The 16,898-nt window shown below is 36.5% G+C and overlaps 1 protein-coding gene across 1 annotated transcript in view; it reads right to left on the bottom strand.

The window, feature by feature from the left end:
• Cog5 (component of oligomeric golgi complex 5) overlaps positions 1 to 16,898 on the bottom strand; it is a 207,024-nt gene that overhangs the window by 189,578 nt on the left and 548 nt on the right. The window contains exons 2-5 of the mRNA XM_069996235.1: positions 11,349 to 11,488; positions 8,367 to 8,424; positions 4,321 to 4,375; positions 4,159 to 4,228 (exon numbers count right to left, since the gene is read on the bottom strand). Of these exons, the coding sequence (XP_069852336.1) occupies positions 4,159 to 4,228; positions 4,321 to 4,375; positions 8,367 to 8,424; positions 11,349 to 11,488 (323 nt within the window). The remainder of the gene's footprint in view (positions 1 to 4,158; positions 4,229 to 4,320; positions 4,376 to 8,366; positions 8,425 to 11,348; positions 11,489 to 16,898) is intronic.

The raw sequence follows: 16,898 nt of genomic DNA, 5'->3' as shown, positions 1-16,898 counted from the left end.
TTAATTAGAAGCTCAAATAAGAGAAAGATTAAGCATTAACATTAGTTCCCCTAATTTTCAAATGTAAATAACCATAGAAAATGAACAGAATGGCATTGATGAAAAACTTATGGTGGGTGAATACAGCCATAACATCCTTATATATACAAGCAAACTGAACTAGAAGATTTGTGAAGATGGGGAAAATGGGACAGATGAAGAAGGGTGAATGATGGAAAGAATGACTGATAAGATGCAATGTACACACAACTGACATGTTAAACTGAAATCCTTTGTACAACTATTCAAAGAAAACAATAAAAGAGTATTTTTAAAAACATGCTACACCTTCAAATATAAAAATATTTTAAAGCTTACTAGAGGAAAATGAGAGGAAAAATTCATTTTATTGGAGCAATTTTCTAAGTATATAATCACTTTTCTTAACATTTTATACCATCCTTGTGTTAATTCATTCAGTAAAATTAGAATGTCAAGAGATTAATACCAGGTTTTGAGTAAAAATAAGAAAAATATCTTTTAAAAAATATTATAAAAAAGCAGTACTTATGGCTGGGAAGGTGGCTCAGTGGTAGAGCGCTTGCCTTGCATGCATGAGGTCCTGGGTTCCATTTCTCAGCACCACTGACCAGCAAAAAAAAAAAAAAGAAAAAAGAAAAAGAAAACACAGCAGTACTTAAAATTTAACCATGGACCAGGTGCCAGGGTTTCATGCCTGTAATCCTAGCTATATGGAGGCTGAGATCTGAGGATCATGGTTCAAAGCCAGCTCCGGGCAGGAAAGTCTATGAGACTCTTATCTCCAATAAAACACAAGAAAACCAGAAGTGGCGCTGTGGCTCAAGTGGTAGAGTGCTGGCCTTGAACTGAAGAACTGAGAACAGCGCCCAGGCCCAGAGTTCAAGCCCTATGACAGACAAAAAAAAAAAAAATTTAACCATGGGATCACTGGTGGGAGAGGGTTGGAGTTTTTAATTTTGTTTTGAGCTTTGCAGTGATGAGCACTGAACTGAGGGCCTTTCACATGCTAGGCAAGAACTCTAAGTAATGCACTATATCCCCAGCTCACTGATGTTTTAATTTTTTTTTTTGGTCACTCGTGGGGCTTGAACTCTGGGCCTAGGCGCTGTCCCTCAGCTCTTCAGCTCAAGGCTAGTGCTTTACTACTTGAGCCACAGTGCCACTTCCTGTTTTCTGGTGTTTAATTGGAGATAAGAGTTTCAAGGACTTTCTTGCCCAGACTGGCTTTGAACTGTGGTCCTCAGGTCTCAGCCTCTTGAGAAGCTAGGATTATAGGCGTGAGCCATAGCACCCGTCTTAATACATATTTTAAGATAAAAGTAAAACACTAACTACCTAGAAAGAACTCTTACAATGGTCTGAACACTTATACTGCCTACAAACATCTTCAGGAAAGCAGATTGAAAAGGTCCATTTATCACATTTCAATCACATGATCCTTTCATAAACTTGGCCACAACTGATTAGATCAGGAAACAAGGCTAACTGATAGGAAGCCACACAAAGTTTGTCCCCTATTGTTAATGCCACTCCCTAGTATAAAAACTATCCAAACTTGGTTCTTGGGTAAGTAAAAAACAGTTGAATGTGAGTTGGCAATAAGTGAAAATGAGACAAAAGGTAGAGTGAGCAGAACAGTGAGCCAGTGAGAATGATGGTTAATCCACAGCAGGAGTAAGCAAAAGTCAAAAGGAGTAGATAAAGAATAAAGTGTAAATAGAAACTGAAGTATAGGAAAAGATGATTTTTAGACTGCATTACAGGCTCCATCTTTATTTCGCTGTTAAGAAAGATATCTGTAAGTCCTTACTGGTCAGAAAATGTATGTTTTAGGCACCCCTAAAATAACTTAAAAGTATCTCATATCTACTACTAGAAAAGACCAGACATCCAAACTCTTTTTTTTATATATACAGTTGTGAGGTTTGAACTCAGGGCCTGGGTGCTGTCCCTGAGCTTTTCTGCTCCAAGCTAGCACTCTACCACTTTGAGCCACTGTGTCACTTCTGGTTTTCTGGTAGTTAATTGGAGATAAGAGTCTCAGAGATTTTTCTGCCCAGGCTGGCTGTGAACCACGATCCTCAGATCTCAGGCTCTGGAGTAAGTAGGATTACAGGTGAAAGCCGCTAGAGCCCAGTGATCTCTTTTCTTGCTCTTTACTTCCAAGTCACAAAGTGAATGGTTTCCTCCACCACATGCTCCCACCATAATGTGCTATGCCATCACAAACCCAAAGCAATGGGATCAATCAGTCATGAGCAGAAACCCCCAAACTGTGAGCAAAAAGGCTATTTCTTTTCTTTTTATGAGCTGATTATCACATATTTTTTACAGTAATAGAAAGATGACCAACACAAAGTGAGAGGCAACCCAATTTTAAGATCAGCAATGAATTTGAAGACATCACTCCACAAGTATTTATAAGTGGCTAAATAGACATGATAAACCATATTTAGTATCATCAATCCTTAGAAAAATGCAAATTAAAATGACAATGAGATACTTCATATCAAATAGGTAGATCTATCAATGAAAAAATATGTTGGCAAGAAATTAGAGTACTTCATGGAATATAGTGCAGATCCCTTGGAAACAGTTTGGCACTCCTTAAAATGCTACACATAGAATAATCTTATGAGTGAGATACTCTCAATAATATACATACTCAAGAAAATTAAAAATTTATGTCCACATAAACAATGATACATACAAAACTTGCCCAAAGTGATATTGAAGAATATTTTCCAGCTTTTTTCTGTTTTTCTGCTCACAGGCTGTTGTTCTGCAGGTGACTGAAGCTGCTGTCTAGAACTATTCTGCCTCCCAAAGCTCCTGGCTAGCTTAGCCAACAGCTACCACTGCCCAAGTGTAGTTTGGGCAGGTCACTGCCACTACTGCTAAAGAGGTTCCCACACCAGGCCAACATGCCATCATTGCAGCAGTAGCTTTTTCGATTTCTAAGACCACTTGTCATGGCTGAGTGCAAACCCCAGCTCTAGGAGCCAAGAACTAGCATGAAACTAGTCCTAAAATTTTATAGTTAAATGCTGTGTGAGCTAGCTTAGGGGAGCCCATCCCTTTGACCTATATAAGCTGTATTCTTCTCATTCTTATGGAAAAAAAAACAAAACAGAAAAACCTTGCGGCATATACTGCCTCCCTTGTGCTTCAATAAAAACCTCATTCAGATGGTTGAATAGCCTTTTCATATAATGAACAGAGGAGACCTGAGCTAAGTTGGTAACACACAGAGCTGGCAAAACTAAGGAGAATTTTCCTTAATCTTGCTGTATTTTTTATCTGAAATAGTTCACTGAGCTAAGCACAGTGACTTACACCTCAAACATGAATTCTAACTAGTTGGGAGGCAAATATAATTCCAGGCAAGCCCAGGCAAAAAGTTTACAGAGTCTTCATCTTGACCAATAAAAAGGTGAGTGGGACAAGATACACTTATCCAGCAACATGAAAGTATAAAGAGCAGGAATGCAGTCCAAAAGTGGGCACAGGGAAAAAGCAAGGCCCTATCTCAAAACAGACAGGGCAACCCGGCACTGGTGGCTCACACCTGTAATCCTAGCTACTAAGGAGGCTGAGATCTGAGGATCACAGCTCAAAGCCAGCCTGAGCAGGAAAGTCCAGGACACTTTTATCTCCAATGAATTACTCAGAAAAGACCAGAAGTGGCTCTGTGGCTGAAATGGTAGAGCAATAGCCTTTAGCCAAAGCAGCTCAGAGACAACGACCTAGGCCCTAAGTTCAAGCCTCAAGACTAGCACAAAAATAAATAAACAAACAAGGCAAAAAAGGGCTGGAGGAGTAAGAGATGGCTCAAGTGGTATTTATTATGCCTGCCTAGGAAGCTCAAGGCCCTAAGCTCAAAACCCAATAGTGTCAAAGAAAGAGAAAAAATTATTTGATTTAAAGGCTGAAATAAGACTCCATCAAAAAAGCAAAGGCAAAATAATAGTATGTTTTTAATACTTTGAATTTATACTTTGTGAAATGGTATCTTGAAACTTTTCTTTTTTCTATAGCTTTCTGTACCCACTCTCAATTTCTTCTGTATTTAACCTCTTGAAATTTGTTGACTTATGAAAACAACATAAGCACAAAGAAGTAAAAGTGAGAACCTACCTGAAGTCTTGCTAGTTGTGCAGTACGGGCTACTATTTTATTGTATGGCTCAACAATTTTTACTTTCATCCTAAGAGGAAACAGAGATTAATGAAAATAAAATAATTTTCAAAATATTGAAAGACAGAAATATTTTCATTCTTATAAAATTAACAACAGTACCTATCAACGGCTCCCTGTAAAGCCCCAATTCTTGTCTGCATCATCTGAAGAACACCTAGGAAAACAAATCAGCTTACATTAACTTGATAAATTTACAAGGACTCATGCTGGGTAAAGAAAGAAAATTAAAAGAAAATATACACGTTTAATTTATTTTTTTTTCTGCTGCCATCTTAATCTAAGCAACCAACTTGCATTGTTATATAAGCCTGTAACTGGATTTCCTCCAATCCATAAAATCAGATGTGACCAGTTAATGGATAAAGGCTTCTGATTTAGGATCGTGAAGAAGTCTTGAAACTAGACAATGGCAGTAAGTATATAACATTGCAAATACACAATGATATTGAATTATGCACCTTAAAATAGTTAAAATGATAATATTTAGGTGAGTCTTACTAAAATTACACAACAAAAATCTTGACACATTTTTTTTTTTTTTTTTTTTGTCGGTCGTGGGGCTTGAACTCTGGGCCTGGGCGCTGTCCTTCAGCTCTTCAGCTCAAGGCGAGTGCTCTACCACTTGAGCTACAGCACCACTTCCGGTTTTCTGGTGGTTTATTGGAGATAGGAGTCTCACGGTCTCTCCTGCCCGGGCTGGCTTTGAACCGCGATCCTCAGATCTCAGCCTCCTGAGTAGCTAGGATTACAGGCGTGAGCCACCAGCGCCCGGCACTTGACACATTTTTTAAAGTTCAAATTATAAAACTGTATCGTACTAATCTTCTGCTGAAAATATTTCCATGGTCTCTAGTTCATTCCAATATAAAAACTATTCTCCATCTATATACCATCATCTATCCAATTTTTCAGTTTAAAATCCTAGAAATCACTGGTTTATGACTCTATTCTTTGTCCTTTCAGCTCCATCAATAAACCCTATCAGCTCTGCTTCCATTTCTCTCTTTGTATACAACTACTACATTCTAAGGCATCATTCTCTAGAACCATCGGTGTAAATTTATTAATCTCATTAAATGATTAACCTCTTATTTACACTCTTATTTACACTCTAATGGTCTGCCCAGGAATTTAGAATTAAATAAAAATTCCTTTCTAAGACCTCTGTGATTCTCTTCCTTCAAAATTCTTTCTACACCTCAGACATGTCAAGTTAATTCTTTCTTTCCCAAAGCTTACAACACTTTTTTCCCCCTGATCTTCACATGATGGCTCATTCTCATCATTCAAATCTCAGTTCAAAAATCAACTTCTCAAAAAGGTCTTTCTGAACACTATAGACAGTGGAAGACTTTTCTTCCTCCACATCATCACCTGTCTAGTTTTCTTTGTAGGACTTAAAAGCATCTGAAGTTACTCTTTGTACTTTTTTTTATAAGTCTACCTCTTATATGAAAAATAAGCTCCTAAGAACAAAGACTACCACTGTTCACACATGCCAGCTACCTACCAATCTCTCAATTATAATTTTATTGACTGAGTGAACAAATGAATGAATGGGATCTCACTTATTAAAATAGGCTTAATAAATGAAATCAAGCTACTTACATGGCAAAATTTTTCTATGTGCAAATAAAGTAGAAGTTGCAAAGAAGATTTAAATTTTCTAAGTACACCCAGAAGCATTGCAATAAGTACTTAGAAATATAGAAATATAGGCTGGGACAAGACTAAAGTGGTGGAGTGCCTACCTGACAAGCATAAGGCCCCAAGTTTAAACCCCACTACTGCTAAAAGAAATAAATGCTAAAATGAATACTAATAAATTTATATTTAGGCTTTTGATAAACAAATAATCTGGAAAATACGATTAGATAACCTAGCAGTTCCAAAAAGCAAACCTTTGGTATTTTGTACATTCATCCAATGTTTAGCTCAAACAACACATAGACATACATAGTATATGTATTTACTATGCAAAATTTAATACATATGAGATTTTTATACCTATATACACACGTGTGTGTGTGTGTGTGTGTGTGTGTGTGTGTGTGTGTGTGTGTGTGTGTGTGTGTGTGTGTGTGTGTGTGTGTGTGTGTGTGTGTGTGTGTGTGTGTGTGTGTGTGTGTGTGTGTGTGTGTGTGTGTGTGTGTGTGTTCGCCAGTGCTGGGACTCAAACCCAGGACACCACACATAATATGCAGATGCTCTAATAGTGAGCTACACTCAGTCCTTAGTGTATATTAAATGTTGTAATTCCTAAAAGGTATTATGAAAAAAATCAGGCTCTGATAACACACACACATTTAATCCTAACTACTTAGAAAGAAGACAGTGCAACATGGAGGTCCCAGGCCAGCCCAGGTGAAAATTTCCCCAGATCTCATCTCAACAGTTAAGCTGGGCATGGTGATGCACACATCCCAGCTAGGGTGGGAAGAATAGAAAGATTTCAGTACAAGTGGTCCCAGGCAAAAACTAAGTCTGTCTCAAAAATAACCAAGGAAAAAGGGTTGGAGACATGGCTCAAGTGCCTATCCAGCAACTACAAAGCCCTAAGTTCAAATCCTAGCACTGTCAAAAAGGAAAAAAAATATGGGAAAAAAAGACAGATTATATGACTAAAAGACATATAAGGGGCAGGGGAAGGATGGGAAGGGATGGGAAAGGGAAACAAAGGAGGAGGCTACAATGCTTGATAAGAAATATACTCATTATCTTGCCCATGTAATTGTAACCCCTCTGTACAGTATTTTCACAATAAAAAAAGACATATAAAAAAAACATAAGGAAAATACTTCTATAATAATGGTTCATCTACATATATAAAACTCAGAACTAAAGTATTACCATATTTCAATAAATTTTCAGAAATGGAAAATTCATTTTCTTGAAAAACTACTAAAATATTATTTATCAGAAACTCATGAAAAGTACATGCAAGATAATTTCTAATACTAGATCAATCAGTACTGAAAGCCTTTTAGTTCCCCCAAGAACATAGTCATATACTTATCCCCGATATTCAAATGAGAATCAAGCTTCATACCCAAAATACTAAGTTATTCAGCAGGATGTCTTAGAAACAGTGTAGTTTAAGATGTTAGTACCTTTGAGTACATGAGAAATCGCAGGAGAACACTAAAGAATATTACCAACACAAAAAACAATATCCTCCCTTAAGAATCTGAACAAAGGGCTGGGAAGGTGGCTCAGTGGTAGAGCGCTTGCCTTGCATGCCTGAGGCCCTGGGTTCGATTCCTCAGCACCACATAAGCAAAAAGAAAAAAAGCCGGAAGTGGTGCTGTGGCTCAAGTGGTAGAGCGCTAGCCTTGAGCTGAAGAGCTGAGGGACAGCACCCAGGCCCAGAGTTCAGGCCCCACAACCGAACCCAAAAAAAAGAATCTGAACAAAATAGGGCAATATCATTTAGCCTTCTCTTAATGTATAATTATTATATGTGATTTAATAATAGCAATTATAGTATGAGTAATAATGTAAAACATAATCGTAACATTTCATATTTGTGAGGTGTACTTTAATCAAGAGAGAATGAAAAATTCATTAAAAAATTTGGTCAAACAAAAGGAAAGGATTCATACAAATAAAAATCCAATATTTTATTATTAACTATACTTTTATGGATAACAGCTTTAAAGAAAGAAAGAAAAAAATCACTACAACCACCTATTCTGGTGATGCTGGTATTTTTTGTTTTAAATGACTTACACTTATTGGACTACTCTGTGTGGGCTTTGTTGTATATATTTTGCTAACTAATTTAAATCTTCAGACTAATATAGTTTGGGTACATATTAATACTCCTGTTTTATAGATAGAAAAACTAAACAGAATGAATAACTAGTTTTCCCAAAGTCACATGGTTATCTGGTAACCAGTTTTCTGGTAATGAAGCAAGGATAATTAGTTCAAATAATTTAAGTTATTTATGGTAGAACATGGTCACCATATTCATTTACACATTGTCTTGCTGGCTGTTTTCAAACCACTATGTTAGCACTTAGTAGCTGCATCACAAACTTATGGCCCCAAAATCTAAAAGTGTTTACTATCTAACTCTCAAAAGAAAGTTTGCAAATCCCTGTCTAATGCCATTTAATATGTAATAGTCCACAGAAATATACCTTCCAAAGACTCAATCCCAGTTGCTTGTGCCAGTAAATCTTCATGTCTTGCAACAACCTAAAAAAATCAAGAATGAATAATCAGTATTTTCTCTATTAGGCATTTTTCTGTGTGACCACAAGAAGAAATAAAGATCTCGGTATATAAAGGGGATAAATACAAAAACAAAGGTTATGAATATATGCTTATTAGCGAGAACACACACATTTACAGTCCAATGTAGCAAGAGCAGATTGCTAACTTTTCACTAGCCCTGTCCATAGTCTGAGCTACAAATACAAAATATCATATATTTTACAGTAGGTAGTTTCTAAAGAATAAAAGATTCATTGTCCACAGCTCAAGACACTGCGAAGTCCAAGATAAAGGTGTCAGCAAATTTAAGAGTCGGGTGAATAGATATTCCTCATAAATGGTGCATTCTATAATTCCATGGAAAGGCAGTCTCATTTAGGCCTCTCAGAAAGGCACTAATCACTTCTCAGAAGTCCTACATCTTAATACTAACACAATGAGGATATACTTCCATAACATTTGAAGTTTGGGCAAGCCCAATAGCTTGCCCTTTATTTTCCTCAATTTAAACAGAGTTTTGTAAAAAATGAAAAAACTAGCTAATTCTTCTCCTGCTATTACTGTGCTATCCCTTAAAAAAAAAAGTATGTCCAAACATCAGGTTCTCTTGGTTCTTGTCCATAATTTCAGCATCAAGATTACATTGTAATTTGGAAAGATAAAGCACTGTGTTCCTCTATACCTATTCTTTGAGTAAGTCCTCTCCCCTACAAATGGTTGAAAATTATGAAAATTAAGGTAATGAAAATTACCTTAATGCAAATTAAGGTAATGTGAAGACAAAGGCTCAAGTGGAAGAGTACATGCATGAACCACTGAGTTCGAACTCCTGTACACCACAAGAAGAAAAGAAAGAAGGGAAAAGGAAAGGAAAAGACAAGTGGAACAATGTGGATGGTCATAACTAAAGCAAAGATTAAAACAGCCTAAAAACTAAAGAGTACTTACAAAAGAATCCTAGGAACATGAAGAAATCACACAAATCTTTATAGTACTACAGAAATCATTATCACTGTGCACTCTTTATTTCAGTGAGTAAAAAGTTGTTGCATGTCTAGTTGGTAAATTGAAGTTTACTGAAAGCATCAAAGATTCACTCACCACCTTCTTTTTTCTGTTCTGGATACCACTGTTGTCAAGTCTTTTCCTATCATATTCATCTTACAAGAGTTAACTTTAATGTTAAGTCTTCTGTATTTTTATTTCAAAGATGGAGAAAAGATCAAAATTTCCATCTTTTGATGTGGTCATTAATGTAAACCATCCTAATAAGACTAATTTTCTTTAACTCTTTATTTTTTTTAACCCTATGATACTTTGGAAAGGTTGAAAAGCATAAAATTACACTTTCAGACTCCCTTGAAGCCAACTAGATGAATTTCTAAAAGATGTAGAAAACAGAAGAAAGATGAAAGCTATTTCCCTGTTTTTGTTTCAGCAAGTAAGCAAGGTGCTATGATCTGAGTACTTAAGACAGTTGAGAGAGCCACATTGTTCATTCTAGTAGTGTTAGTCACCAGCTATATAGAAAGAGAATTTTAGCAGTGACATAAGAAGAGAGCTTCCAGGCTCTTCCTCTATATTGCATTGATGGTACTTCCCTCAACTCAGTCCACTGGATGTTCACCCAATAATTTCAAAAAAACAAAAACAAAAACAAAAACCAGTTCCATGTTAAATAGCTTCCTAGATCAGAAGTCGTGGCTCAAAACTGTAATCTCAACTACTCAGGAAGAAGAGATCAGAGGATTTGGTTCAGGTTATCAAGACTATCTCAGTAGATAAGCTCATCAAGGTAGCTTGAACTGTCATCCCAACTCTGCAGGAAGCATAAGAGGAAGATCATAGTCTTGGGGCCAGCCCCAACAAGATTCTACCTGAAAAAAAGCAAGAAGGGTTGGGAAAGTGGCTGAAGTGGTAGCAAGTACAATACAACCCAAAATAAAAATAAATTTTAAAAAGCCTTCCTAACTTTCTGCTTTAAGTACTAAAGAGTGGACTTTATTGCTTGGGCTGGCTTCAAACCATGATCCTCAGATCTCAGCCTTCTGAGTAGCTAGGATTACATGTGTGAACCACCAGTGCCCAGCTAAGTTGTTCTTTTTATTGATAAAGAAAATAAATCACAATTAAGCAGGTATGTCTCATGATATACCAGATCTATTTACCAAGTTTCCTGGTAAATAACTATTCACATATTTGTTCATTCATCTACACATTTATTAGGCAACTACAAAGACAAAAGTCATAAACAAGGAAATATAAAGCTACTCTAAAAATTATAGAATTGTAGAAGAGTAAGTAACCTTTAAGACTAGCTAATGCAATCATCTTTTCTTGGTCATTTCAATTTAGTTGATTGATTCCCCATATTTAAATTAGAAAAAAAAGATCAGACATTAGACAATATGAAAGTCAGTTAACAAGTAGCTGAGATTGGAACCTATCTACTAATTGCCTACACTGTGCTCTACATACCACAACATCTACCCCACACAGCATTCATCAACTTTGTATAATTCAGGAAATGTTACACCTTGTTATTACAGGGGTAAACGGCCAATGTAATATCCTAATGTTTCTTATCCATATTGTGCAACTTCCAAATCTCATTTTCTACTACTTTTACTAAAGACATCCTATTTGTTGCTGACTACATTCACCACACATCTGTTTAGGTGGTAAACAAAAAGAACAAATAAAAGTTTCTGGGAAGGTAGGTATATTTGTTTCCAACTAACAAAAAGAAGTTTATAGGAATTTTATAAAAAAGTAACTTGAAAAATAAGTTATACTGTTATGTATTTATTCATGTAGATAGGCATTCAGATAATAATGAGATTACAAAAATGCTAAATTATCACTTTACAATGAATAATCTGAATGATCCAGAAGACTTATGTTACCTGTAAGTGTAGTTCTTTATCCAACTGACTGATTCCTTGGGCAAGTTTTGCTAGCTGCTCAGCAATTACAGCTTGATGAATAGACTGGGAAGTATAAGCCTTTACATCGAAGTCTTCATTTAAAAAGTCACTATAACACTCTAGAAAAAAAAAAGAAAAAGAAAATACTTACTTACCCTATATTAAACCACAGTTATAAAACAACAGAATGATTACAGTCAAAATTAGCATATTTTGACATCTTACACATTACAAGTATTGTAAGCTTCCTATTGTAAGGTCCACTCCTGGATGGCTAGCAGACTCCACCCTCTTCGCAGCAAAGTCTCCACCCAGTACCTGCATTACTTAGGCAACTGGGACACCTGGAAGAGGTCATATCTGCATCTGCTGAGGTCACATCTGAATTTGATGTGGCCACACCTTTCTCCGCCAATACCCTAGATAAGGCCTAGCCCAGGCCCAGACGTTCTCTCTCTGCTCTTTTCTAGCTCTTTCTCAGCTCTTTCCTTCTCTTCTCTTTCCCAGTTCTCTTCTCTTTCCTAGCTTGCTCTTTCCTACCTCTTTCCCAGATGCTCTCTTTTCTAGCTCTTTCCTCTCTCTTTCCCAGCTCTCTCTCTTTCCCAGCTCTCTTTCCCAGGCCTTTCCCCACCACGTGGAGGACCAAGATGGCCTAGTGCCAGCCTGAACAATGAATAAACCTACTCCTTACCTGAATACCACGTGCATGGTGCTGTTCTTACTCGGCTACCTCTTTTTAAAAACCTAACACCTATAATGATGACGGAGAATAGGAGCAGGCATAAATGAAAGAAAAGTATTCTTAAGTATTCTTAAGAGCCAGATACTGATCTAAGTATTATACACATACAGACTCATTCAATCCTCACATTATCCTGTTGGAACTATGATTTTCCTCATTACACAGATGAGGAACAAGCCCAGAAAAGGCACAGAACTTGTCCAATGTCACTGGGGTTTCAACTAGGAAGATCTGTTGCTGAATCCAGTCTATAAGTGTTTTACATTTATAGTAAAATTAAAACAAAGGAAAACATTGGGTGAAGAGTAAAAGACAAACCACACCTTTTATTCCAAGAAAATGAGGTCATTACCAGGGAGAATACAAGAGGAAATTACCTGTTTGTAATATTTATTGGGGATCCAAGGGAAGATTGAAGCTTAGTGATATCATCCATTACCCAGCAATTCTCCTCACTAACAAAACTTACTGAGCAACTATTCTTACATCAATCTTGCCATACAATTACTAAAGAAGTAGTCCTAATAGTAGACCTGATTCCATCAGTATTCCACAAGCTCACAATCATCAGCAGGCACAACTCTTCAGACAATGTCACCAGACTGCAGGGACTCCAAATGTTAAAGGAAGAGACTGGGGCAACACAAACTGCAAGCACAGGAGAGATCTGGTCTAGCAAGGCTGGGCCAAGATAGAAACTGAGAAAGCAACACTAACTACATGACATAAAACACATAGGAGACAAAGTGCAGTCTTGAGGACCAGCAAAATGCTGCTATCAGTCACCATTTCATATAGAAAATCTTGTGAGGCCCTAAGTGGCATGACCATAAAGAATGCCAGCCTATCCAGAGGAGAGCACAGCAATTATGACCCCAGAACTGAAGGGCCCCCATAGCGAACAACAGAGTTGGAGGGACCTGGGAGTTGTGGCATGTCACACATTAAATAGTGAGTGGCTGGGACTGTGTGGTTGAAAGCCTCAACTATACTCAGAACACTAAGTCTACCTTCCTATTCTAGAGAGCCAGTTGAGGTCTCAGAGCAGCCAGCATTCCCCTGAGCTGACTCTAACCCAGTGTCCCCTGGCAGGAATAACTCCTTTAGACCATTAAAAAAGACAAAAGAAAAGTACATCCGAGAGCAAACAGCAATGCTGACTAAGTTTTTTTCTTTTTCCCTCTTCTTTGGCTCTTTTTTGTGAATATTTTTACTTTGGGCTCAGACCAAAAGTAAGACCCTATCTCAAAATAAGTCAGAATAGGAGCACTAGTAGCATCATTCAAACCATGGTAAATTAGTCCAACCCTGAAATCAATATGGACTTGATTCTAAAAACTAAAAACAGACATACTACATGACTCTACTATACCACTCTTTGGCATATAAATAAAGGAGTGTAAAACAACATATGAGAGAGGCACCTGCATGCATGCTTAATGAAGCACTACTCACAATAACCCAGCTTTGGAAGTAGCCTAGGTGGGCAACAACTGATAAATAGATAACAGAAATGTGGTACATATACACAATTGAGCATTATTCAATCTTAAAAAGAACAAAATCATGTCATGTGTGAGAAAATGGACAGCACTATAGACCATCATACTGCCAAGCTCAACAGGCCAAAAGACATGGAATTTTTCTAATATATGGAATCTAGTCCTTAAATGAGTATAATGGTAATAATGACAGTAATGACAGAGAGGGTAAAAAAGAAAAGGAAGATTCTAAGTAGGATCAAAGCATGTTGCACACACACACACACACACACACACACACCTACCTTAGCTCCATTCAAGGTTTAAAGCCAAGGAAGAGCACTGTCAGCTTTTCATTTGAGAACAGTAATTTTGGCAGTAGTGTGCAAGATTACTAAAAACCAATTCATTGCATAAAGCTGCTCTGAAGGTGGCTCCAGTTGCTTTTTGCAACTCTACATTTTCAAAATACTGTGAGCCAGGTGTCATCTTATGGAGGCATCTTAAAATCAACCACAGTGAATATTTACACCAGGGAAGCAGGAACATACTAGAAAATTATAACTTTTTCTTTTCTTTTTTTTTTTCCAGAAAGCAGCTTTACCATTAGACCATGGAGTATAGTCAGTAAAGAACAGGACCGTATTAACTACCCACTAAATAAGACAGTGTCACAAAAAAATATCAAGGACATGACAAATTTGGCTAATAGTCAGACAGGATATTGTGAAGGAATTAGAGAAAAACTGAAAAGTAGATGATGAGGTAGCCCAAATCAAGGTTGACTTCCAAGTTTTACAAGTAATTGATACAGGGTATTCAGTTTTGCACTGGCCATAAAAACAAATCCCTCCTCAAAGGAATTCATAATTTAAACAAGGAACAATCACATATTTAACAAATTCCCTATAAGTGGTAACAAGATATTAAAAGAGAAAAAAGACTAAAGGCATGAACATTTTACTTCATGTTTTCATATGTAGAAGTTTCAATATTCACATGTAAATTGTCATATGTTGAACTAGTACTGGTTGTTGACATGATAGAAATTATAGCAGACAGTTTAAAATAGTTGTATAATTCAGAAGAGAGGTAATGATCCTTTGAAACTACCAATAAAAAATATTAGAAAACTTGGGAAGAAATTTTAGAATGCACACAGGCACAGAGAGAAAAGAAAAAAGAAAAGAAAAACAAGGAAATGAGAAAGAAGGGAAATGAGTTAGAAATAAGGTTTAGAATCCCAAAAAACACCAAAAATTGAGGAGTGAATAAAGGAAATAAATTAAGCAACCAAAATGTCAGAGGGGAAAAAATGGGGAGCAACACTGGTCAGCAGCAATCCCGAAGACCTAAAATGAGGCACAATGAAGGCTGAACATCAGTTTCTGAGGCAAGGCATTCCCAAAATAAGTTAGATAATGCTTTTCTTTTATGATTTTCTTATTCCCATAGGAGGCACATCGGAAACATCTTCAGAGTTTTCAAAGTATGCATCTACCCACCAATCCTATCCTATCAATCTATTCTGTCACTATCAAATCCCTGAAATGATGAATCATGGCTACTGATGGAAATACTTAATACCTAATCCCTTGGATACGTTACAATGGTAGTCAAGGACCACTGAATTAACCAGCGATAAATACATACAGACAACCAGAAAAGATTACCTGGAGAATAAAGGTTTTAAAATATAAAATCCATACACCATGTGAGAAGTATTTCAAGAGAAAAGGCATTCTCCTTACAAGTTTAAATAAGGACCAAAAGTGTCCCTTTATTTTCCCGGAAATCATTTGAAACATTTGCAAAATAATTTGAATGGTACAAAATATGAGTGATTGGGTCCCTAAGGAGACAAGGAGAAAATCTAGAGCTCCACACGAGGAACTGTCCTTGGGAAGAGGAAGAAATTGTTTCAAATACAAAGTATTTGACCTAAAGGGGGTTGGGGGAGAAAGAATGATTTAGGTTCAGGTCAAATGTGAAGGTTTGATGGCAAAAACAGGAGGAAGTTCACATCTAAGGTAGTGTATTTTATAATGAAGTTGAGTCAGTTTTTTAACTTAAACAGAGACTTGAAGAAAGAAGATGTAAATACTACTGTGAAAAACTGCAAAGAGAATTAAACAGGAAAATATAGAAGACATGTTTAAGGATTATTTACTCTCTCAAAACAGGAAAAACTCCTGGAATACAGCTCACTGAAACACATAAACATTTGCAATTTGTTGCTCCTTCTACTTGTTCACCTGGGTGAAGTTATAGTTATACTTCAAAACTAACTTCATCTAGTAAGGCTTTCCTGGCACTCCTTAACCAATCCCTAACCACTAGTTTTCATCCTATTTTCATGCTCTTCTTTATACATACAAACTGAGTACTACTCCTACAACACTATCAAATCTAACTTACCGGCTTAACAAAATAATAATTCCCATTCTTATAGTGAGCTATTTGAAAACAGAAACTTCAGAGTTTAAAACTTGGTTAAACTGAATTTCAATTACGATACAAAAATGTATTCAACAAAGGCTCTAACCTAAAGGATCTAACGCAGTCTAGTTCAGAAAACAACATGTTTTGACCAGAGCCCATAAGTTACCCCAAAAAGTCTATTACAGCACTTGTAAAATATTTAACAGAACTTAATTTCAATCATTCACAAGTCACTTTGGTCTACATATGTGCATTTGCTTCTTACCATGATGTTCAATCTTATAAGCATTCTGAACTTGCTATGTGCAAGATACTGCTAAGAATGCTGTGAAAACTAAAAAGGGGAGAGGGGGTTACAATACAGTGGAGCAAGGAAAGAAAGTATACAAATGATTTCAATACAAAGTAGAATGAGATGTCCATTAGGGAAAAAAATTTAGAACAAGTGAGAAGGGCCTCATGTTTACCCTTTGAACCATGAACTTTATTCTGAAGGTAAATTAACAGGATTGATATAATTGTACTTTTCAAGCGTACTATATCTAACTTATTTGGGACAATTTGTCTCCCAAACTACTACTAGTAAATCTGATTCCTATATTCGCAAAAAAAAAAAAATGGTTATTTCCAACTTGAATGAAAACTCTCAACAGTTTCAAGTGTAACTGTGGATAACTACTTCTCTATACATATATATATATAAATATGTGTGTGTATATATGTATATATACACACATACACACTCACACACACACACAAAGACATACAAGCCTACAAGGGGCACCTATAACCCAATAATTTAACGGAAATGTTTCCCACCGTAATTTAACGATCTTCTCTTTTATTAAGCGTCTACTGGTTATG

This window comes from Dipodomys merriami, unplaced genomic scaffold (assembly GCF_024711535.1).
Source record: "Dipodomys merriami isolate MVZ:Mamm:240054 unplaced genomic scaffold, mDipMer1.0.p SCAF_5, whole genome shotgun sequence".
In the NCBI taxonomy this organism is placed as follows: domain Eukaryota; kingdom Metazoa; phylum Chordata; class Mammalia; order Rodentia; family Heteromyidae; genus Dipodomys; species Dipodomys merriami.
The sequence above is the reverse complement of the archived record's forward strand: the minus strand, read 5'-3'. Positions and strand labels throughout refer to the sequence as shown.